The 16,556-nt window shown below is 41.6% G+C and overlaps 2 protein-coding genes across 4 annotated transcripts; both read left to right on the top strand.

Moving 5' to 3' along the window:
- The first annotated feature begins 27 nt into the window (after positions 1 to 27).
- zc3h14 (zinc finger CCCH-type containing 14) lies at positions 28 to 7,424 on the top strand. 3 transcript variants are annotated; one of them, XM_071479200.1, is made up of 17 exons: positions 28 to 185; positions 509 to 551; positions 635 to 749; positions 903 to 943; positions 1,092 to 1,263; positions 1,397 to 1,718; positions 1,886 to 2,046; positions 2,701 to 2,801; positions 2,907 to 3,065; positions 3,424 to 3,501; positions 3,686 to 3,842; positions 4,004 to 4,209; positions 4,339 to 4,462; positions 4,567 to 4,706; positions 4,831 to 4,913; positions 5,086 to 5,192; positions 5,527 to 7,424. In XM_071479200.1, the coding sequence occupies exons 1-17, from the start codon at positions 150 to 152 to the stop codon at positions 5,528 to 5,530; spliced, it is 2,049 nt and encodes a 682-aa protein (XP_071335301.1). In that variant the 5' UTR covers positions 28 to 149; the 3' UTR covers positions 5,531 to 7,424. The 3 variants fall into 3 exon arrangements, with proteins under 3 accessions (XP_071335301.1, XP_071335302.1, XP_071335300.1); XM_071479201.1 differs by having other exon boundaries at positions 1,883 to 2,046; positions 4,834 to 4,913; XM_071479199.1 differs by having other exon boundaries at positions 1,883 to 2,046.
- Positions 7,425 to 10,696: 3,272 nt separating this feature from the next.
- batf (basic leucine zipper transcription factor, ATF-like) lies at positions 10,697 to 16,086 on the top strand. Its single transcript, XM_071479194.1, has 3 exons — positions 10,697 to 10,914; positions 11,947 to 12,051; positions 15,171 to 16,086. Exons 1-3 carry the CDS (start codon positions 10,852 to 10,854, stop codon positions 15,375 to 15,377), a joined length of 375 nt encoding a protein of 124 aa, XP_071335295.1. The 5' UTR covers positions 10,697 to 10,851; the 3' UTR covers positions 15,378 to 16,086.
- Positions 16,087 to 16,556: the final 470 nt, after the last annotated feature.

Here is a 16,556-nt window from a genome sequence, read left to right as displayed (position 1 = left end):
TAGATAGACGGTAGAATGGCGTTTGTCCCTCTTCGGCTACCATCGTCAGTCACGTGATCCAACGTCATTTTTGTCCCTGGTGCATAGCGGTGTATCCGGACAAACATTTGCTTGTTTTATTACCTACTTGCTTTAATAAAACCACAAGCATGGAAATCGGGACAGAGATCAGCAAGAAAATAAGAGTGAGTAACACCATGGGCTGAGTACGAGTGGTTTGATCCGGACTCGGGGCCTGGGTAACGTTAGCGACTGCAGAGCACTGTAGCTAACATTAGCTAGCTATGTTAGCATGTCAGTTAAGCGGAATGGTAACAAGGTTTTTATTTACAAGGCCTAGGGACGGTTTGATGCACCACCTGAAAAGTTAGTCATCAGGCAGACGTGTTAACAGCTTTTTGTTTGATTTTTTTTTTTGTTGACTCCCGTAACGTAAAGCCACGTTGCTAATTGTTAAGTACCCCTTCAATATCAGCCGTACTGTAACGTTACTCTTGGTCTGTTGCAGGCTGCTATCAAAGGCAAGCTTCAAGAGCTCGGTGCATATATCGGTAAGTGAATAAAACGCGAATCTTGTTGTCAGAGACGACAGCTGCTTGATTACATGCTGAGTTTCCTCTCTCTACCAACTCAGATGAAGAGCTTCCTGACTACATTATGGTGATGGTGGCGAACAAGAAAACCTCTCAACAAATGGCTGATGATCTCTCGCTTTTCCTCGGAAACAACACTATTAAGTTCACAGCCTGGTATGATCACAATAATGTAACATTTTGCTTACCAAGAGCATGTCCTTCTTGCACCAAACATTTTCAATACAGTTGTTTTTAGTATGTTTTTTTTGTTTTTTTTAATCTTTTTTATCTGTTTTTTCATAACATGACCTTGTTGATTTCTTGTAGGCTTCATGGTGTCCTGGAGAAATTACGATCTGTTGCAGTTGGTATGTCACTCTCTTTTGGATGCATTTAATGTTTCCTGCAGTTTGTAATCAGCGAAACGGAAAATTGTCTGTTTCATGAGCACATGTGGCCTTGTAAACTCTGTGTAGCTCATGTTTTCTCTCCTACTTGTCTGCATGGTTGTTTTAGAGCCTGCATCTCTCAGACATCAGCTCCAGTCTGACAGCAGTACTGTGGCTGGGAAGAGCCGATCATCTTTAAGCGAAGACAGCAGGACAGAGGAGTTGAAGGTGTTGACCGTGTCCAGCTCTCACTTTGACAAGACTGAAGCACGTGTGTCCAGTTCGGCCCATGAAAGCAGGTGCCTCAGAAGTAGAAGTGTCTTTGCCCTGAATGTATCAACACAAGGATGTGCTTTTTCATTTTTCATTCTCAGAATACCAAGGCATGAAAAATACTAATATATATATATAAAAATATCTGTTTATCAACAGGAGAGGGACCTTAGAGAAGAGTTCTTCTCGGCTTACTTCCACTGTTAAACCCCTCATAGAGCCGTTCCCCTCAGAGGCTGTTATCGACATCAAACCAGAGATGGATGACGACCTCATGGCTGAGGACCCTGTAGAAATAGGCAGCAACCACGGTCGAACACGCAGCACAGCTAGTAGACCCACAGCTGAAATCTACAGACCAGGTCAGAGCAAATTCACATCAGTTAGCTCTGTGGACACGTGTCGGCCCACAGAAGGATCCTCTCACACCAGGCAGCAGGACAGCAGAGGCAGCAGAACCTCCAGAACTGCATCCACTAAGGTAATGATTATATGAGAGCGTGGTCAATCCTCTTTTCAAAGATGATGTGGGATTTGTTTCAAAGTGTCTTTGCTTATAATGCTCAATCTTCCTTGACAAAGTGTCAGACAGATACAAGCAAAGATTCATAATAGTAGTAATAATGTTCGGCTTACGTTGTTCAGCAGGAGGAGTTGTCACGGAAACGTAAGGTACCAGTAGCGAGTTCAGTGGTGCGAGTGAACCGAGTGACAGACGAGGACAGCGATGATGTGGAAGAGGAGGATTCAAACTATGGAGGAAGAGGCCTGTCCAGTAGAGTGTCCCTGCCCTCCAAACCAGAACGAAAGTCAGTGTAACAGCTCATATGATATTGTTAAATATATAATATAATATTTTTTTCTTTGGGCTATCATAACCTGTCTGTGCTGAAACACAGGCCTGTTGTCTTGCAGTGTTCATGTAGAAGGGAAGAAGAGAAACCCAGACAGTTCACATGCATTGCTGGGCTTCCTGTGTTCAAGGGCTGCACAGTTATGGCCAAAATAATAAGCAGGATTATTTTTCATTAATATTGAGATCATGATTATGTGGTCTTCTTTCAAGTGGTTGAACAACTCAGTCACAAGCATCATGTGCTCTTTTTCTTGCATAATATCACTCGCCCTAAATCTATCCACACAACGGATTGTGATCTGTTTCGAAGGACTAGCTCTTCACCATCTGCTCTAGACATTTGATTTTTGTTTTGCCTGGCTGCTCCATGTTGTTACTCTTTGACTCTGAACTGACAGCTCCCCAAAAATGAAGCCAAAACTCAATCGCCCCCTGGTGGCTGGCATTTAGCTTAAGGAATCACTTGATTTGATACGTTTTCTATGAGCGGGGCACCCATGTAAAACATCAATATCACAGTCAATCATGTTCATTTAATTGTGGGAAGCCAAAATCGTGATGGAGATTAATATTTGATCCACTGAGCAGCTCTGCTGTGTTCTTTCAGACCTACTCTCCCTCCAGCCAAGCAAGCCAACAGGAATCTGATACTCAAGGCCATCTCTGAGGCTCAAGACTCAATCACCAAAACTACAGCCTACCCCACAAGTATGTTTCCCACTGCCAGACATGTAATCATGACCATTCTGTACTTGACGCCGTTTGTCTCAGTTGCCATTATCACTTTCTTAAACTGACCTCCCTCCCCCACAGTACCGCAGAGACAGACTGTTCCTGTGGCGCCTCGTACTCGCTTGGCGAGCAGCGAGGAGATGACGGCAGCCATCCAGCTGGTCCAGGAGCACCTCCACAATCTGGCCCCCAGGGTGCAGGCCTACACCGCTGCAGAGCTACCTCCTTCAAGAACAACTGGTTTGTGAAGAGTAGAATTACTTGAGTGCCTTTTCCTGAGCACTGCTTTATACACCCTGCCATCCAAAAGCCAGAATCACAGCTCACATACATACATACATGTTTTCAGTATTAGGATAAGCAAGAAATCTCATATAGTTTTTGAATATGCATGCATAGTACAGTATGAGCAGACTGATTTACTGTAATGCAAATAGAATGAGGCAGTAGCTACTGATTGAGTCATCATTTCAATTATGAATTAACATCCAAAATTGAGTAACATTGTGATGTTTTTTGTGGTTTTTACACCAGAAATTATTTTTTGTTTGTTGCATTATTTATCTTTTTGATGTTTGATGTTGTACTTTCCTCCCAGCTCCAGTGAGATCTTTAGCTTCTCGCCTCCAGTTGGACTTAGCAGAGAGCGATGATGGAAGAGAGCAGAGTGACTACGGTGAGTCTTTTTTGCTAAGTTTTGCTGATGGGGGAACAGTTTCACAGTTTCTTCTTATGAATGTTTACGCCAACTTCGAACACTTAAAAGTAGCAACGGATGATAAACCTCCCAGAAGATGCCTGATGGTTTGCCTTCAGTGATGCATTACACTGGGATGCCTGCTTTTGTGATATACCTGTAGGTGTGGAGGTCGCTGCAGGTGGTGAGGCCAAGACATTTGATACCCGCTCCTTCATAATGAGCCGACCTCAACTGGAAGAATCTCGGAGCAGAACTCAGCAGCATCTTCAGGTCAAAGGGGAAGTCCAGCCTGCTTTACCACGCACTGTCCAGGCCAGGTACACACTCACACACTCACTCACTCAAACACACACACATTATGCTCCTAAATCTATGCATTCATACTTAAACATAAACATGTAATTTGGTGTCCTTGAATGCTGAATTGTAGTATGTTTTATTTTGTCTCCCCTCTGTGGATTTCTGTCTCTCACACTAGTAAGGAGAGGGGTTCCTCTGCCAGCCCCAAGTTCATAGTGACATTAGATGGGGTACCGAGCCCGCTGGGGAACCTTGCCGACTGTGACATGGAGCTGGATGACGTGAGGCCGCCCTCAAAGGTCACTGAGGCGACCGTCCACGTCAATAGGGAGCCCAAAGTCAGCATCCTTCAAAGACTACAGGGGGTAGTCACATCATCAGAGGGTGCGTTATTCTTGTCAGAATCTTAACTGTATTTTACTGTGATTTATCTGTAGCACTTTTCAAAACACAGTCACAACATGTTTGAAGTCTTTTAGTCACATCTCTTTACATTCTATCCTCCTTTGATAGATGATGTGATGATGGATGAAGACGTCCCTTTAAAGAAACAGAAAGTTGTGGAACGCTGCAAGTTCTGGCCGGTTTGTAAAAGTGGAGATGAGTGTTCGTACCATCACCCTACAACACAGTGCAAGTGAGTAATGTTGTTAGTAAACAATAATGGAGGTTTTTTTTTTTATCACTTTGTACCCATTCAAACTCATGCTTCATGATTTATGTGTCTCTTTTTTTCCGAAGGACCTTTCCCAACTGCAAGTTTGGAGATAAATGCCTTTTCATCCATCCTAACTGTAAATACGATGCCAGGTGTACTAAGCCAGACTGTCCCTTCACGCATGTCAGCCGCAGAGGCACAGTCGCTCCTCCACCCAAGCCAGGTGCTCTCACTCTCTTTATATCACCATCAAGCACCATTATAAAGCAGATTTTAGCTTTATTTTACCAGTTATCTGTAGTTCAATTTCCAGCTTGCATGTGTAACTGGATTATTTGTGTTCACAGCAGTGCAGCCGGTGCAAACCACTAGTGTGTGTCGCTTCTTCCCAGAGTGCAAGAAGATGGACTGCCCGTTTTATCATCCCAAGGTAAAACATTCTGAAATGCAGTTATGGAGCTTTGATTCCATAAAAGTGTTTTACTGCATATAGGATTCAGTGTAAGGGGAAAGTGTTTTGACATTTTTAAAAGCTGGTGCTTTACATTTACCCATGCTTCCAAGTTCTTAGCAATTCTGAATTTCTCTCCTCTTATCTACAGCCTTGTCGCTTCGCGGCGCAGTGTAAACGAGCCGGATGTACCTTCTACCACCCAAACACATCCGTGCCTCCAAGACACGCCCTGAAGTGGACAAAAACACAGAGCAGGTGAACGGATGGAAAAGTCACATTATAGCAAATTCCATATGGTCGGAGTTTGTAGCTTTTGGATAAGTATAGTATCTCCTGCATCGTGGAATCTCCACCTGATCAAAAGGATTAATTTCAACTCATGTATTAAGGGGCTTCACCCAAGAAACATTTAAAAAAGTTACACAAAAGCTGTAATTTAAGTAGTGTCGTCATCTATTTTTGATATGTTTTCGTAGTTAAAATTTCTCATCCTAATTTTAACGCATTAATATTAAAAGATAAAATTACAGTAATAAAAATAAAGATACATTTGCACTTGCTAAACACTTTCTGTCTTTCTCTGTCACAGCTAAATAAGTCCAGGGAGTCTGACAGAAGTCCAGTGGTCAACATGTGAAGCTATGGAGGATGTTCTGGATTTTCATTCTTAGATTTAACTGTTGTTTTGTTTTATTTTATTGTATTGTTCAGACTGATTTTTAAGAAAAGTGTTTTGTAAGAACAGTCAGGTTTTTGCTGATGCTCTCAAAACATTAAAATACTCCACAGTGAACTTTAAATTTATTTCTTCTTGTCATTTGTTTAATGGCCATTACATTGTGGTTCATGGACGTGTTCACCACTGAAAGATTTTCTTTTTTTTTCTTTTCAAATTATGACCAAGTCAATGAGCATAGTTGTTGGCTGTTTAGTGGAGCTTTTGTTCTATATACAAGGATAAGCTCAGGTATGAATCACATGCAGTAGCACATGGTAGACAACGAAGCACAAAACATAGAATTAAACACTGATTTTTGTAGTTATATTAAAATGAAAATGCTGTATGTCTTGTATTTTCGTCTAATAAACTCAAAGGATCTGATTCACTCTCATCATTGAAAAATGAAGCAGGCGTTCCCTGCTGATAAACCAAGTGATGATGCTGCGCTGATAAAACCGTTTTTATGAACATGCTGTATGAGTGACCTCATTATATTTACTACATTTAAGTCATGATGTGTTTTGCATCCATTAACACATAAGGCTTTGAGATGATGAGGAGCCTTAAACACTGCAGTTGTATACTGTGATTGTTTCATTCTACTACAATGTGAAAATAAAGCCACTCATGAACAACTGCTCAAATAGAAAATGTCCCAAATATATTTTTTCACACCTACTAATAACATGTAACATTGCAACCAGCAGTTCTTCTTTTTATGGTGTCTGTTTTTCTGCATGTAATATCAAAATCAAAGTCCAATCCATAGGTTCTTCTCAGGTTCAGAAATTCCTGATTATATAACTTTTTTGAACGATTGTAAATGTTTGTATATTACAAATTAAATGTCGGGACAAGGGAACTCGTGATTGCATTTTGTGTTCTAAGCATATTTATTGTAATTACTGTGAAAGCAATCAAAATATGGTCTCTATGCATCAAATGCAGAGTTAGGCTCGATATCTGTGTTTTAACTTAAGTGTGAAAACTGAGCAGTCAGTGTGTGATGTGATCAAAGAACGTGTAATGGAGAATGATTTTGGAAAAACTTTTACTGAGAAATAAAGACAACTGTTTTGGGACTAGTTTGTTTTTGTTTTTTTTTTACGCTGAGAAATTTGGTGTGCAGCAAAAAACTCTTCTTAGCTGAAAAAATGACATGACATATTTAACAGGTTTACAAAGACTGATTTACAACTACAAACTTTGGAATCATTTGTAAACATTTGATAAGTTGGGTTCATTGCTGCCTATTCCGACAGCTAGCTCAGTGCTAGGAGGTCGAGTCCCCCGCTGCTGCCCCCGACCTGCCGAGCGTCTCCTTCACCGCACTTACCGTGTTATTCACCGCCTCTGGACGCCGCTGCCGCTGCCGCTGCCGCCTCCGCTGCCGCCGCCGCCGCCGCCGCACCGTGATGACGTCACTGCAGTCAGAGTCAAAAGCCCTGTGAGCGGGTGAGCTCCTCGCCGGGAGCGGTGGCTCGCCCCTGTAATCCAAGCTGCTGGGAGGCTGAGGCTGGCGGATCGTTTGAGCTCAGGAGCTCTGAGCTGCAGCGGACTGTGCCGATCGGGTGTCCGCACTAAGTTCGGTATCGATATGGTGCTCCTGGGGGAGCCCGGGACCGCCAGGTCGCCTAAGGAGGGGTGCACCGGCCCAGGTCGGAGACGGAGCAGGTCAAAGCCCCCGTACCGCCCAGTAGTGGGATCGCGCCTGTGAATAGACGCTGTAGCGCAGCCTGAGTAACACAGCGGGACCCAGTCTTTTTTACACCCGCCAATACACAGCGGCCACGGCACACTCACATATTATATCTTCACATCACACAGCGGCTTCTACCGCTGCTTCTCTGTCTCCTTGCTCCCATCAAAACCTGCACAGAGCAGCTGCTCCACACCACCTCCCCCTGGAGAACAGAAGCTACTGCTCCACCGCTTCGTGCCTCTCACGTCCTGCAGGTGGCAGAAATTTAAAGCTGCTGTTCACACTGTTAAGACATGCTGTACATGAAAGCACAAACACTTAAGACCTTTATGCTTTAATTTTGATGTTTTATATTCGACTTAAATGTGGCACTGTAACAACCTACTGTTAACACTCCCAGCATCATTTTTCAATAGCTGATGCTCAGGACTGTACATGAACCAGAGAGTTGTCTTGTGTGTGTTCACATTTAACAGATTCTCATAGAGTATGTTTAAAAGGGTTCATTCAAATAATAAACAGTGCCAGTCACAGTACAAATGTGTTCATCTGAGCTGTTAACGTTGCAGCTCTCCATCACTTACTGTCACTTCTTTCCCTGTGTAACCTTCGACAGACGATTTGCTTGTTAGAGTTAAAAATCTTGATCTATGATTTTAGGATCCCTCTTTCCACGGTGATCGAATTGTGATAGAACAAAGAATTATAAATAGGATTTTTTTGTGGATTAAATTCACGTATTTTCTCAGTTGATGAGGAGGTGTTGCCTGATATCCGAATTGATGCATCATGCAAAGAACACAGCATTTTGGAATAACTTCACTGGCTTCAAAGTCAAATCTGAAATGTTCCTGACGAAATGATTTCCATATGCAGAACAACCTAAAGTATCTTTCTAAACCTAAAATGAAACTCTGTAAGGGTGGAAATTTACCACCATGTTGTTTCCCAGAGTCACAGGTGACATTTGAGGTCAGCCACAAATAACACCTCATAATGACCATGAATTCACCTTCAGTTCCTGTAATGTCCAAATACTGGTCAAGGATAGGTTTGTAAAGTAAACAAACAATTTGGCCGTATGGGTTAGCTTCATATCTGCATAACACTAATATGAGGTTTTGGAGGAGGAAACAAAAGTCAACTTTCTACCAACTGGACTTTACATATTTACAAGAATGACTCATAAATGGCCCTTGTTTTGAGATGAATAACTATTTGTGTTCAGTACAATAAAACTCACAGTACGTGTGTCAGTGCTGTTATTTTTACGGTCACCAACATCTACACAATTCTTCACTTTCCCTCAGTAATTTGGTGCTTATTAGAAACCTCCCACGGACATTTCCAAGGAAGAGCGACCACAAGAGAGGGCATCTCAGTCTGCTATCTAAATAAATGGCCCTTTTGGGGTTTTTCCAAGTAAGTCAGGCCTGAAGAAGAAGCGCTACTGCTGTTGACAGTGCTGATTAAGATTATTGTGAACTGCAATCGTCAACTGTCACTTCTACTTCAAGCGATCAATAAAGCACCAGACTTAAGATGCTAAAGAGAACAAAAAGCTTAATCTAATTTAATGGTCTTTCATTGAAATAATTAATGTGACACACAAATGAAACAGAATTACAGAAATCTTTACATATTTTTGAAATGATCTCAACATTTTAAAGACTTCATGGTTCAGTAAATGGAGTTTTTGAGCCCCCCCCCCTCCCCAGCACTTCTAGCACCTTAAGGTCATTTAAGATTTAGAGATAAACTCAGTTCAGAAATTGAGCCACATTAAGTCAAAGCCGTACGCTTGTTTTTTTCCCTCACACTCTATATTTGTACTGTATTGTGTCTGTGTCCTGGTTAAAGCAGAATTTGACTAATCAGCTTTCCTCTTCGTTCTCTTTTCTTTTTACACATTCAACTCTTTTGGACAGCGTTAAATGCCAAGTATTAGAAATGTCTGCCCTTGCCCAAGCTCTTCAAAATTCCAGTGATGGTAGAACATGTTTTTGTGTGGGAGGACTGTTCTGCCAAGCAAAGCTGTTTTGGTCCTGATTCTTTCTTTTTTTTTTTTTTTTTTTCTCACAAGAAAATCGAGTTCTCACACCACCAAATGCTACCTTGTGATGGGGGCAAACAAGAAAGTAATACATGAGGAAAGGGCACGGCAGCTTTAGAGTCATCAACCCTAGATTCTTACGTGGATTTTGTCGGACGTTAAAGCATCAGTATGTATCGAAAACACACAAAAGATTTCTTTGTCGGGCTCTAAAGTTATGATTTGAGACCAGAAAATTTTTATTTATTTCCAGTACGTTTTTCCCCCCCACCACTGCTGTGTGCATCCAGTGAATTTTTAACCTCCTCAAAATGTACATTTTCATGAATATTCCCCATGATGCAACATCATCACAGAGTCATTTAGAGTAAAAGACAATGGGGAGCCCCTTGAGCATTTCTCAATGCCCAGGCCCTCGGCATTGCCTCACGTTGCTGCAGATGGCGTGTCGCAAGCAAGAGAGCGTGGTACAGGTCTGGAAATTACCATCAAGCATGTGTAAATATTCACAACCCAGTCATCCATGTGGAGTTTAGGGATGTGCTGTCCCCTGAGGATTTTAGTCGAAACATGATATTGAGTGTGGCTGCTAAAAAAAGAGGAAGAGGGAATACCCATGATACCCCTCAAACACACCTAAGACATACCCCCCCCCCCCCACACACCCACACACACATATTATGATAATAATAATAATAATACAATAATAATAATAATAATAATAATAAAAATAGATTTGTTATTATTATTATTTAAAGGTATTTATTTATCAATTTCAATGATTGTGATGATACCAAACATTAATAGTATAAATAATATAAATAAATAAATAAACAAATAATATAAATATTATTATTTTTACATGTTGGCAAATAGGTAAGTTTTGGCAACTTTTTCTGAGACATGGGTAATATCCACCCATGTTTATTCATATTGTTACATAAACCCTCAATATGTTATTTCTCTGGAGTTTACAAGATTACCTTATGTGCTTTAACTTTCCATCAGTCATGTGACTTCCAGTTTAATGCAACTTACCCAGATTCTTACCAGAAACCACATCAGATGCAGCTAATTAGGCAGACAGCTAGTCTCAGTGTATGTGTGTCAGAGAGAGAGAGAGAGGGGGGGGGGGGGGGGCGAGAGAGAGCGAGAGAGAGAGAGAGAGAGAGAGAGATGAAGGAAGAGAGCATGTGCAAGAGTGAAAGAGAAGGAGGAGTGACAGAAAGGGAAAGAAAAGAGGGAAGAAGGAGACTCACTACTCAGTAAGTGGTAAACTAAGTTCTTCTCAGCAACTCGTTCTGCTACACAGACTCTCTCTCTCTCTCCCTCACTCCCTCTCTCTCTCACACACAGACACCACATACCACACACACATACTCAGACACACAAAGCAGAAGTGGACAGAGACACACGGTTTCAGTCGCCACGGTTGGCTATGGCTCAGGGCTCTGACAGCAATGACACAAGTTACAAGTCCCCGTCACCTGGAAGCAGGCCGGTAAGTGTGCATTTCCATTCACGTTGGTTGGGTTACCTGCTATTTTCACTGAAGATTTATATGTGTTAGCTAGTAGTAGCTTTCTGAACAACATTTTACATACGAATCCTGTGAATGTAACGCTTCATCTTTCTCCTCTGTCGTTGATTGGATGCAGTCTTTCATGCAGTCATACAGCCTGTCATCAAGAGACACTGCTTGTGTCTTTGCTGGGTCTTTTCTCAGGGTGTTTCACATGCACACATGGGCTGGAGGCATGACTCGCCTCAAGTGCAGGCTTTCGTGAATTGCAAGCAGTTTGAATCCTTTGTTTCTGCACGTGCTGAAAGTATGAATGATTTGAGAGCTGTCAGGAGCACACAGTGTGTTAAAAACAGTATGTGCTGTAGTTCTCTGTGCATGTGAGACACTGCTTATCATCCTCCGTGCTATCTGGTTTCACGTGTGCCAGTCTCTGGCACATTGTTACTCATTTTCTTGCTCAAAACAATTCTGGAAATGAAACATTCAAATGTTATTTTGCATGTTACAAGCTGGAAGCCTCTCTGTATATGGATGGGGCAAAGTTCCAGCAGCATCAGGTGTTTTTGATATGTTTTTTTTTTTTTAAACAGTGGAAACGGACAGTTAAGAAGACGTTAGATAATTAATTTGTTATCTCTTTGATGTACAACTGACTCAGCATTTTGAAAAGGATTAGTTATTACGATACCAAGAAAATCGAGTGCTCAGGACATGAAACAGGGTGTGCGTTATACCTAACCGATGACTCAGCCACTCCCCAACCCAGCCCTTCACATTAGGTGTAATTTTAAGCCCGTCTTCTGTCAAACTGTCATTAAACTAGACGACACTTCCCTTCACACATAGACCCACCAGTGGGGGCCAGCCAGCACTTTCATCTTCATTAACAAGCTTCTAAGCACTTTTTCAGATTCAGGAAACTCCCTTTGTCAAAACTATCAGTTTTCCACTTGATGCCTGTGTAACTGCACACACACGCACCAACTGTCAGCCTCTGTGTTTTGTCAGAGCTCCTCAGATGATGTGAAGAAGGTGATGCGGAGGGAGAAGAACAGGATTGCCGCTCAGAAGAGCAGGATGAGACAAACCCAAAAAGCTGACAGCCTACACTTGGTGAGGAGACCTTTCTCTGCAGCATACACCATACTCACACACCAAAACAATTTAACACTGACCTCTGACATTTGCCAAAACAGCAAAGATATTAAGCATGGCGTGATATTTAGTTGTACAAAACACAGCTTGCATGCTTGAAGGATTATTCTGTTCACAAGCCAAATTTCGAGCTCAGATAGGCGTCATTTTGTAATAGTTAGATTGTAATACAATGCTGGCTTCAAATCAGATTATCTCTAGAAGGTACACGCAGAGGGTGTTTAGCAAATGTAGCATTCGTTCGGGCACCTTTGCAAAATTTATACAGGGATGGGGAAGATTTAAAAAGAGATTGTTTTTTTTCATGAATATTGTTAAAGCAATCAATGATGTCTGTGCAGCCTGAAGGCCATGCCAACTGATCAATTTCTAATCTACCTCCATGATACATGGACATAAACAAACAGTGGCTGTGTGTAATGGTTTCCATGCAGCGCTTTTATAAGCCTCTGGGAATGGATTTGTACTATATTTACAAAATGCTACCTGACCATGTGGCGATGTGTCATAGCTTCTGTTGGGCTGCACACTTGGACGCTGCTCTGTGTGTTTGCAGAAGCTTAAGGAATAAATTAGCACGTGTGGGCAATCACTCCCTTTTGCAGCAGAATCCAGCCCCAGAGACTGCAGTGCTAATTCTGAGGACAGGAGTGCGTTCGGGTTAGCCGCTTCGTTCGTCGATCCCATTATTCTTTCATGCTTCTCGTTTCATGTGAGAGCTGGTAGTCAGTGTAACAGATGACTCTCCAGCTTTTACTTGTTTGACTTGATACAGGACGAGTCTTTTATTCATTAACCGAAGCTTTAAAAAGTATGCAAGCATCTCTTCTGTTCTCCCTCCAAGTATCTGGATTTGCAAGTATTTCTGAATGAGAAGCTGCACATTTTCAGACCTTCAGTTTCCCAGCCTGTGTATGCAGCAGGTCTATGAACACAATGATTTTCTCCCAGCATTTATGCAATTATCTTTTGATTGCAACTTTATACACCGACTGCACATACCGTCACCTGTAATATCAACCCATATTTCAACACACTGACCATGTAGCCACTCCATGTGTGACTTCCTCGTTCAAGAAGAGGTGGTTTGTGCTGTGCTGCACTCTGTCGCCATGATACTTTCAGAGCAGCTGTTTCTGTGAACTTTATCAGATGAACTGAAAAGATTTTGACATTCAGAAAGGCCACGTTGTAGGCAGTACATCCAGTGTAACTGATTTGAATATGTGAGAATCCTTCCCGTGTAGCACGGTGTATATTATCGATCTCTTTAAACCTTATCACAGAGAACACCGCAGCACATATTCTGTGGTATTGCTTTCGTCGTCTCACTAGATAAACAGGAAGGTGAATTTTCCCTCTTTGTGACACTGTGGCCTATTTCCTGTTTCTTCAGTAGTATTTTTTTTTCTTCTGTGTAAATGAGCTTGAATTGTATGTCGTGGGCAGGAGGGGAGAAAAAGGCAGTCACTTCTTGTAAAGTGTAGTGGGCTGTATTTGGCTAAGTGACGCAAGAATAGGGGTTTGCCCAAAGGTTCTGTGACAGTAAGGACCCACTATTGTCATCTTTTGGCCACGGTGTGATGACCTTTACATTACCCAAGTGGAAGATTTCTCCCCTGCTATTCCCACACACACTTAAAAAATAATCAACAGTTTGCTCTACTTTTGTAATGTCAAAATTGATGATCACAGAAAAAGTTTGTTTTGGAAAATCTACTTACATCATCCAAAATGTTAGAATGGCAGCTTTTTAGATCACTGCTTTGTGATGTGCAGGCAGTTCATATTGTAAAGTTTATGTTTGAATTACGTAAACAGCAGCGCTGCTGTTTTTGCACATTTTTACAACAATTTTTTTTATACTTTACCTTACTACAAATCTGATTTTGATATGTTTCTACTAACAGCCAAGCAACCTTTGGTCTTCACTCATTTCAGAAGGGGAAAGAAAAATGAGGTGGACAGACTTGAAAGTCACGTGCCAGTGAAAACAAAATTTAGTGCTAGTATTTTAGCATGCGTTAGCAAAAAACCATTTTAGTCTACATTACTGCCAGCTATTTTACAAAGAATACCACACTTTTATTTTTGTAATACACATTTTTTCCTTTCATAACTGGTCTTCATATAGTTTTTTCTGCAATTTAAAAAACGGACTTGCAGAGACTTGGTTCAGATAGGCTGTCCATCACAGCGAACCCCATCCACTGTTTACTTTTCATTTTTGAGTAATTACGCACATGAAAGCAGAAAGTAGATGTGTGCCACCTCAGATCACCCATCTACATGTTGATGCTCACATCTAGTGTAGGCTACCGAATGGAAACTTATGGCTGCCATGACTTTGGAAACAAGACTGAGAGTCTGCAGCTCAGTAAAGCTAACCACAGCAGCGCTTTAGGCTAAATGCCAACTTCAACAGCAGGCTAACATGCCCGCAATGACAATGCTAACATACAGATGCTCAGCAGGTATAACGTTTGCCATGTTAACTGCTGTTTAACTTGGTATTTAGCTCTACACACAGTGCAGCTGAGCCTGATGGAGATGTCATTAGTTTGGCTGATGCTTGGTCATAAACCAAAGTCCTGAATTTAAAATTTGACCCGATGATGGCACCAGATGAAAGGTCAGGGGACCTGATGTCTTGCCAAATAGGGCAGAAATGTGTGTACCAAACGTCATGGCAATCTATCCAATATTTATAATGGATTTTCAGTGACAATGACAACCATTTCAATCCATACAATTGCTGTTGAGATATTTCAGTCGGGAGCAAAGTGGTGGACCAGCTGACCGACTGACAAACATTGCTGTCCATCGAGCAAACACTTTCAAACAGATTGAAAATCTACTGTAATCTGCTTCAGAAAAGCTTTAATTTGTGGTGATATTATTATCACATGAAAAAACCCCTGTAACAGGAAACAGGATCTAACACTGATTTAACTTTTTGTTGATAAGAGTTGAAGAGTGTGACTTTAACGTCATCCAGTTTGAACGCTTTATCACTTTTAAAAGATATTTCTGCTCACACACATCCTCTCCCTGCATGTTTTTTTTTTTTTTTACAGGAGAGTGAGAACCTGGAGAAGGAGAACGCAGCCCTGAGGAAGGAGGTGAAGCAGCTGACAGAGGAGGCCAAGTATCTGACGTCTGTGCTGAGCAGCCACGAACCTCTGTGCACCGGCCTGGCTCCTCAGACCCCTGACCTCCTCTACCCTCCTCATCACAGCAGCTACCACCACCAGCACATCGCTGTACCACACTACCAGCACTGACCTGGCTGACTAAAGAGACAGCCGAAAGACGCGCTGTGAAAACAGATGACTGACCTCAATGGAGAGAGACTGACTGGAGATGTGTCTATAAATGTTAACCATTGTTCAAAACTGATCAAGGAGGTGCATGACAGGCTGATATGTCTGCCAAACAATGACAGTATGGAACCCAAACTGTAACATGCAGTATTCAAAACTATTTATTTTGCTTCTACTCACCTCTTTGCTTTTATCTGATTGATATCAGTGATCTATGTGTGAACTCGATGGCTAGAAGTATCAACCAGTCTATGTTTACATTGGGTGGAATAACCAACTTACTGTATGTTCAGGTGACTTAGTCAATATTTTTGTAAATTGCTTATTTTTGGTGTCATGGAGAGGACCTTTGTCACCCTGTCATGTTTAGAGTTTCTTGTGTTATCGTGTGTTTCAGCGTGTAAATGTAGATCGACAATGCTCAGGAGCTTTTTTTTTTTTTTTTTTCGACAGATTTGATTGTGGACAAGTAGAATGTAAAACATCTAGATCCTAAATGGGCTCAGGTGTACCAAAAAAGAAAAAGAAGAAGAAGAAAAAAAAAAAGAGAGAAATGGCTGGCTGGCAATATTGGGCATCCAAAAGGTCTTGACTTGTGTACTGCTTTTCAGTGAGGAGACCCAGCAGAGATATTTATTAAATGTGATGCCTTCTGGGTGATCTTTTCTGACCTTCAGTGGCTTATGCCTTTATGCAGTGTTTTTCCCTGTCAGGACAGCAGGGTGTGGGAGGTCTGCACTGATGCTGATAATGGAACATGTGACAAACCACCTTTCTCTGATGAAAGAGTCTCTAGATGGCACTGTTTACTTGTGTGAAAGACAAAGTTACATTAGCTTATGTTATAAAGCCCCAAAACAATCATCCATGACCTGTTCTGTGTGGGTATGAATTATTTTATTGTTCTTGAACACAGCTGAGGCTTTTTATGTCATTTTCATTTCACGTATGCCACAATTAGTGGTCAAAATAAAAGACCTGTCCACCGCAGTGTTTTAAACTAGGAAGTGAAGTTGTAATAAAGTGGTTATTATGAGCATATTTTACAAATTCTTCCGCAGATATTCTTTGAGTACGTCTGATCAGAAGCAGCAGCTGTTACCGGAGATTTCTGGGTGTTGCACCGTCGGATGTCTCGGT

This window comes from Trachinotus anak, unplaced genomic scaffold (genome assembly GCF_046630095.1).
Source record: "Trachinotus anak isolate AG129_WGS33_773 ecotype Australia unplaced genomic scaffold, CSIRO_AGI_Tana_v1 ptg000005l, whole genome shotgun sequence".
Taxonomy (NCBI): domain Eukaryota; kingdom Metazoa; phylum Chordata; class Actinopteri; order Carangiformes; family Carangidae; genus Trachinotus; species Trachinotus anak.
The sequence above is the reverse complement of the archived record's forward strand: the minus strand, read 5'-3'. Positions and strand labels throughout refer to the sequence as shown.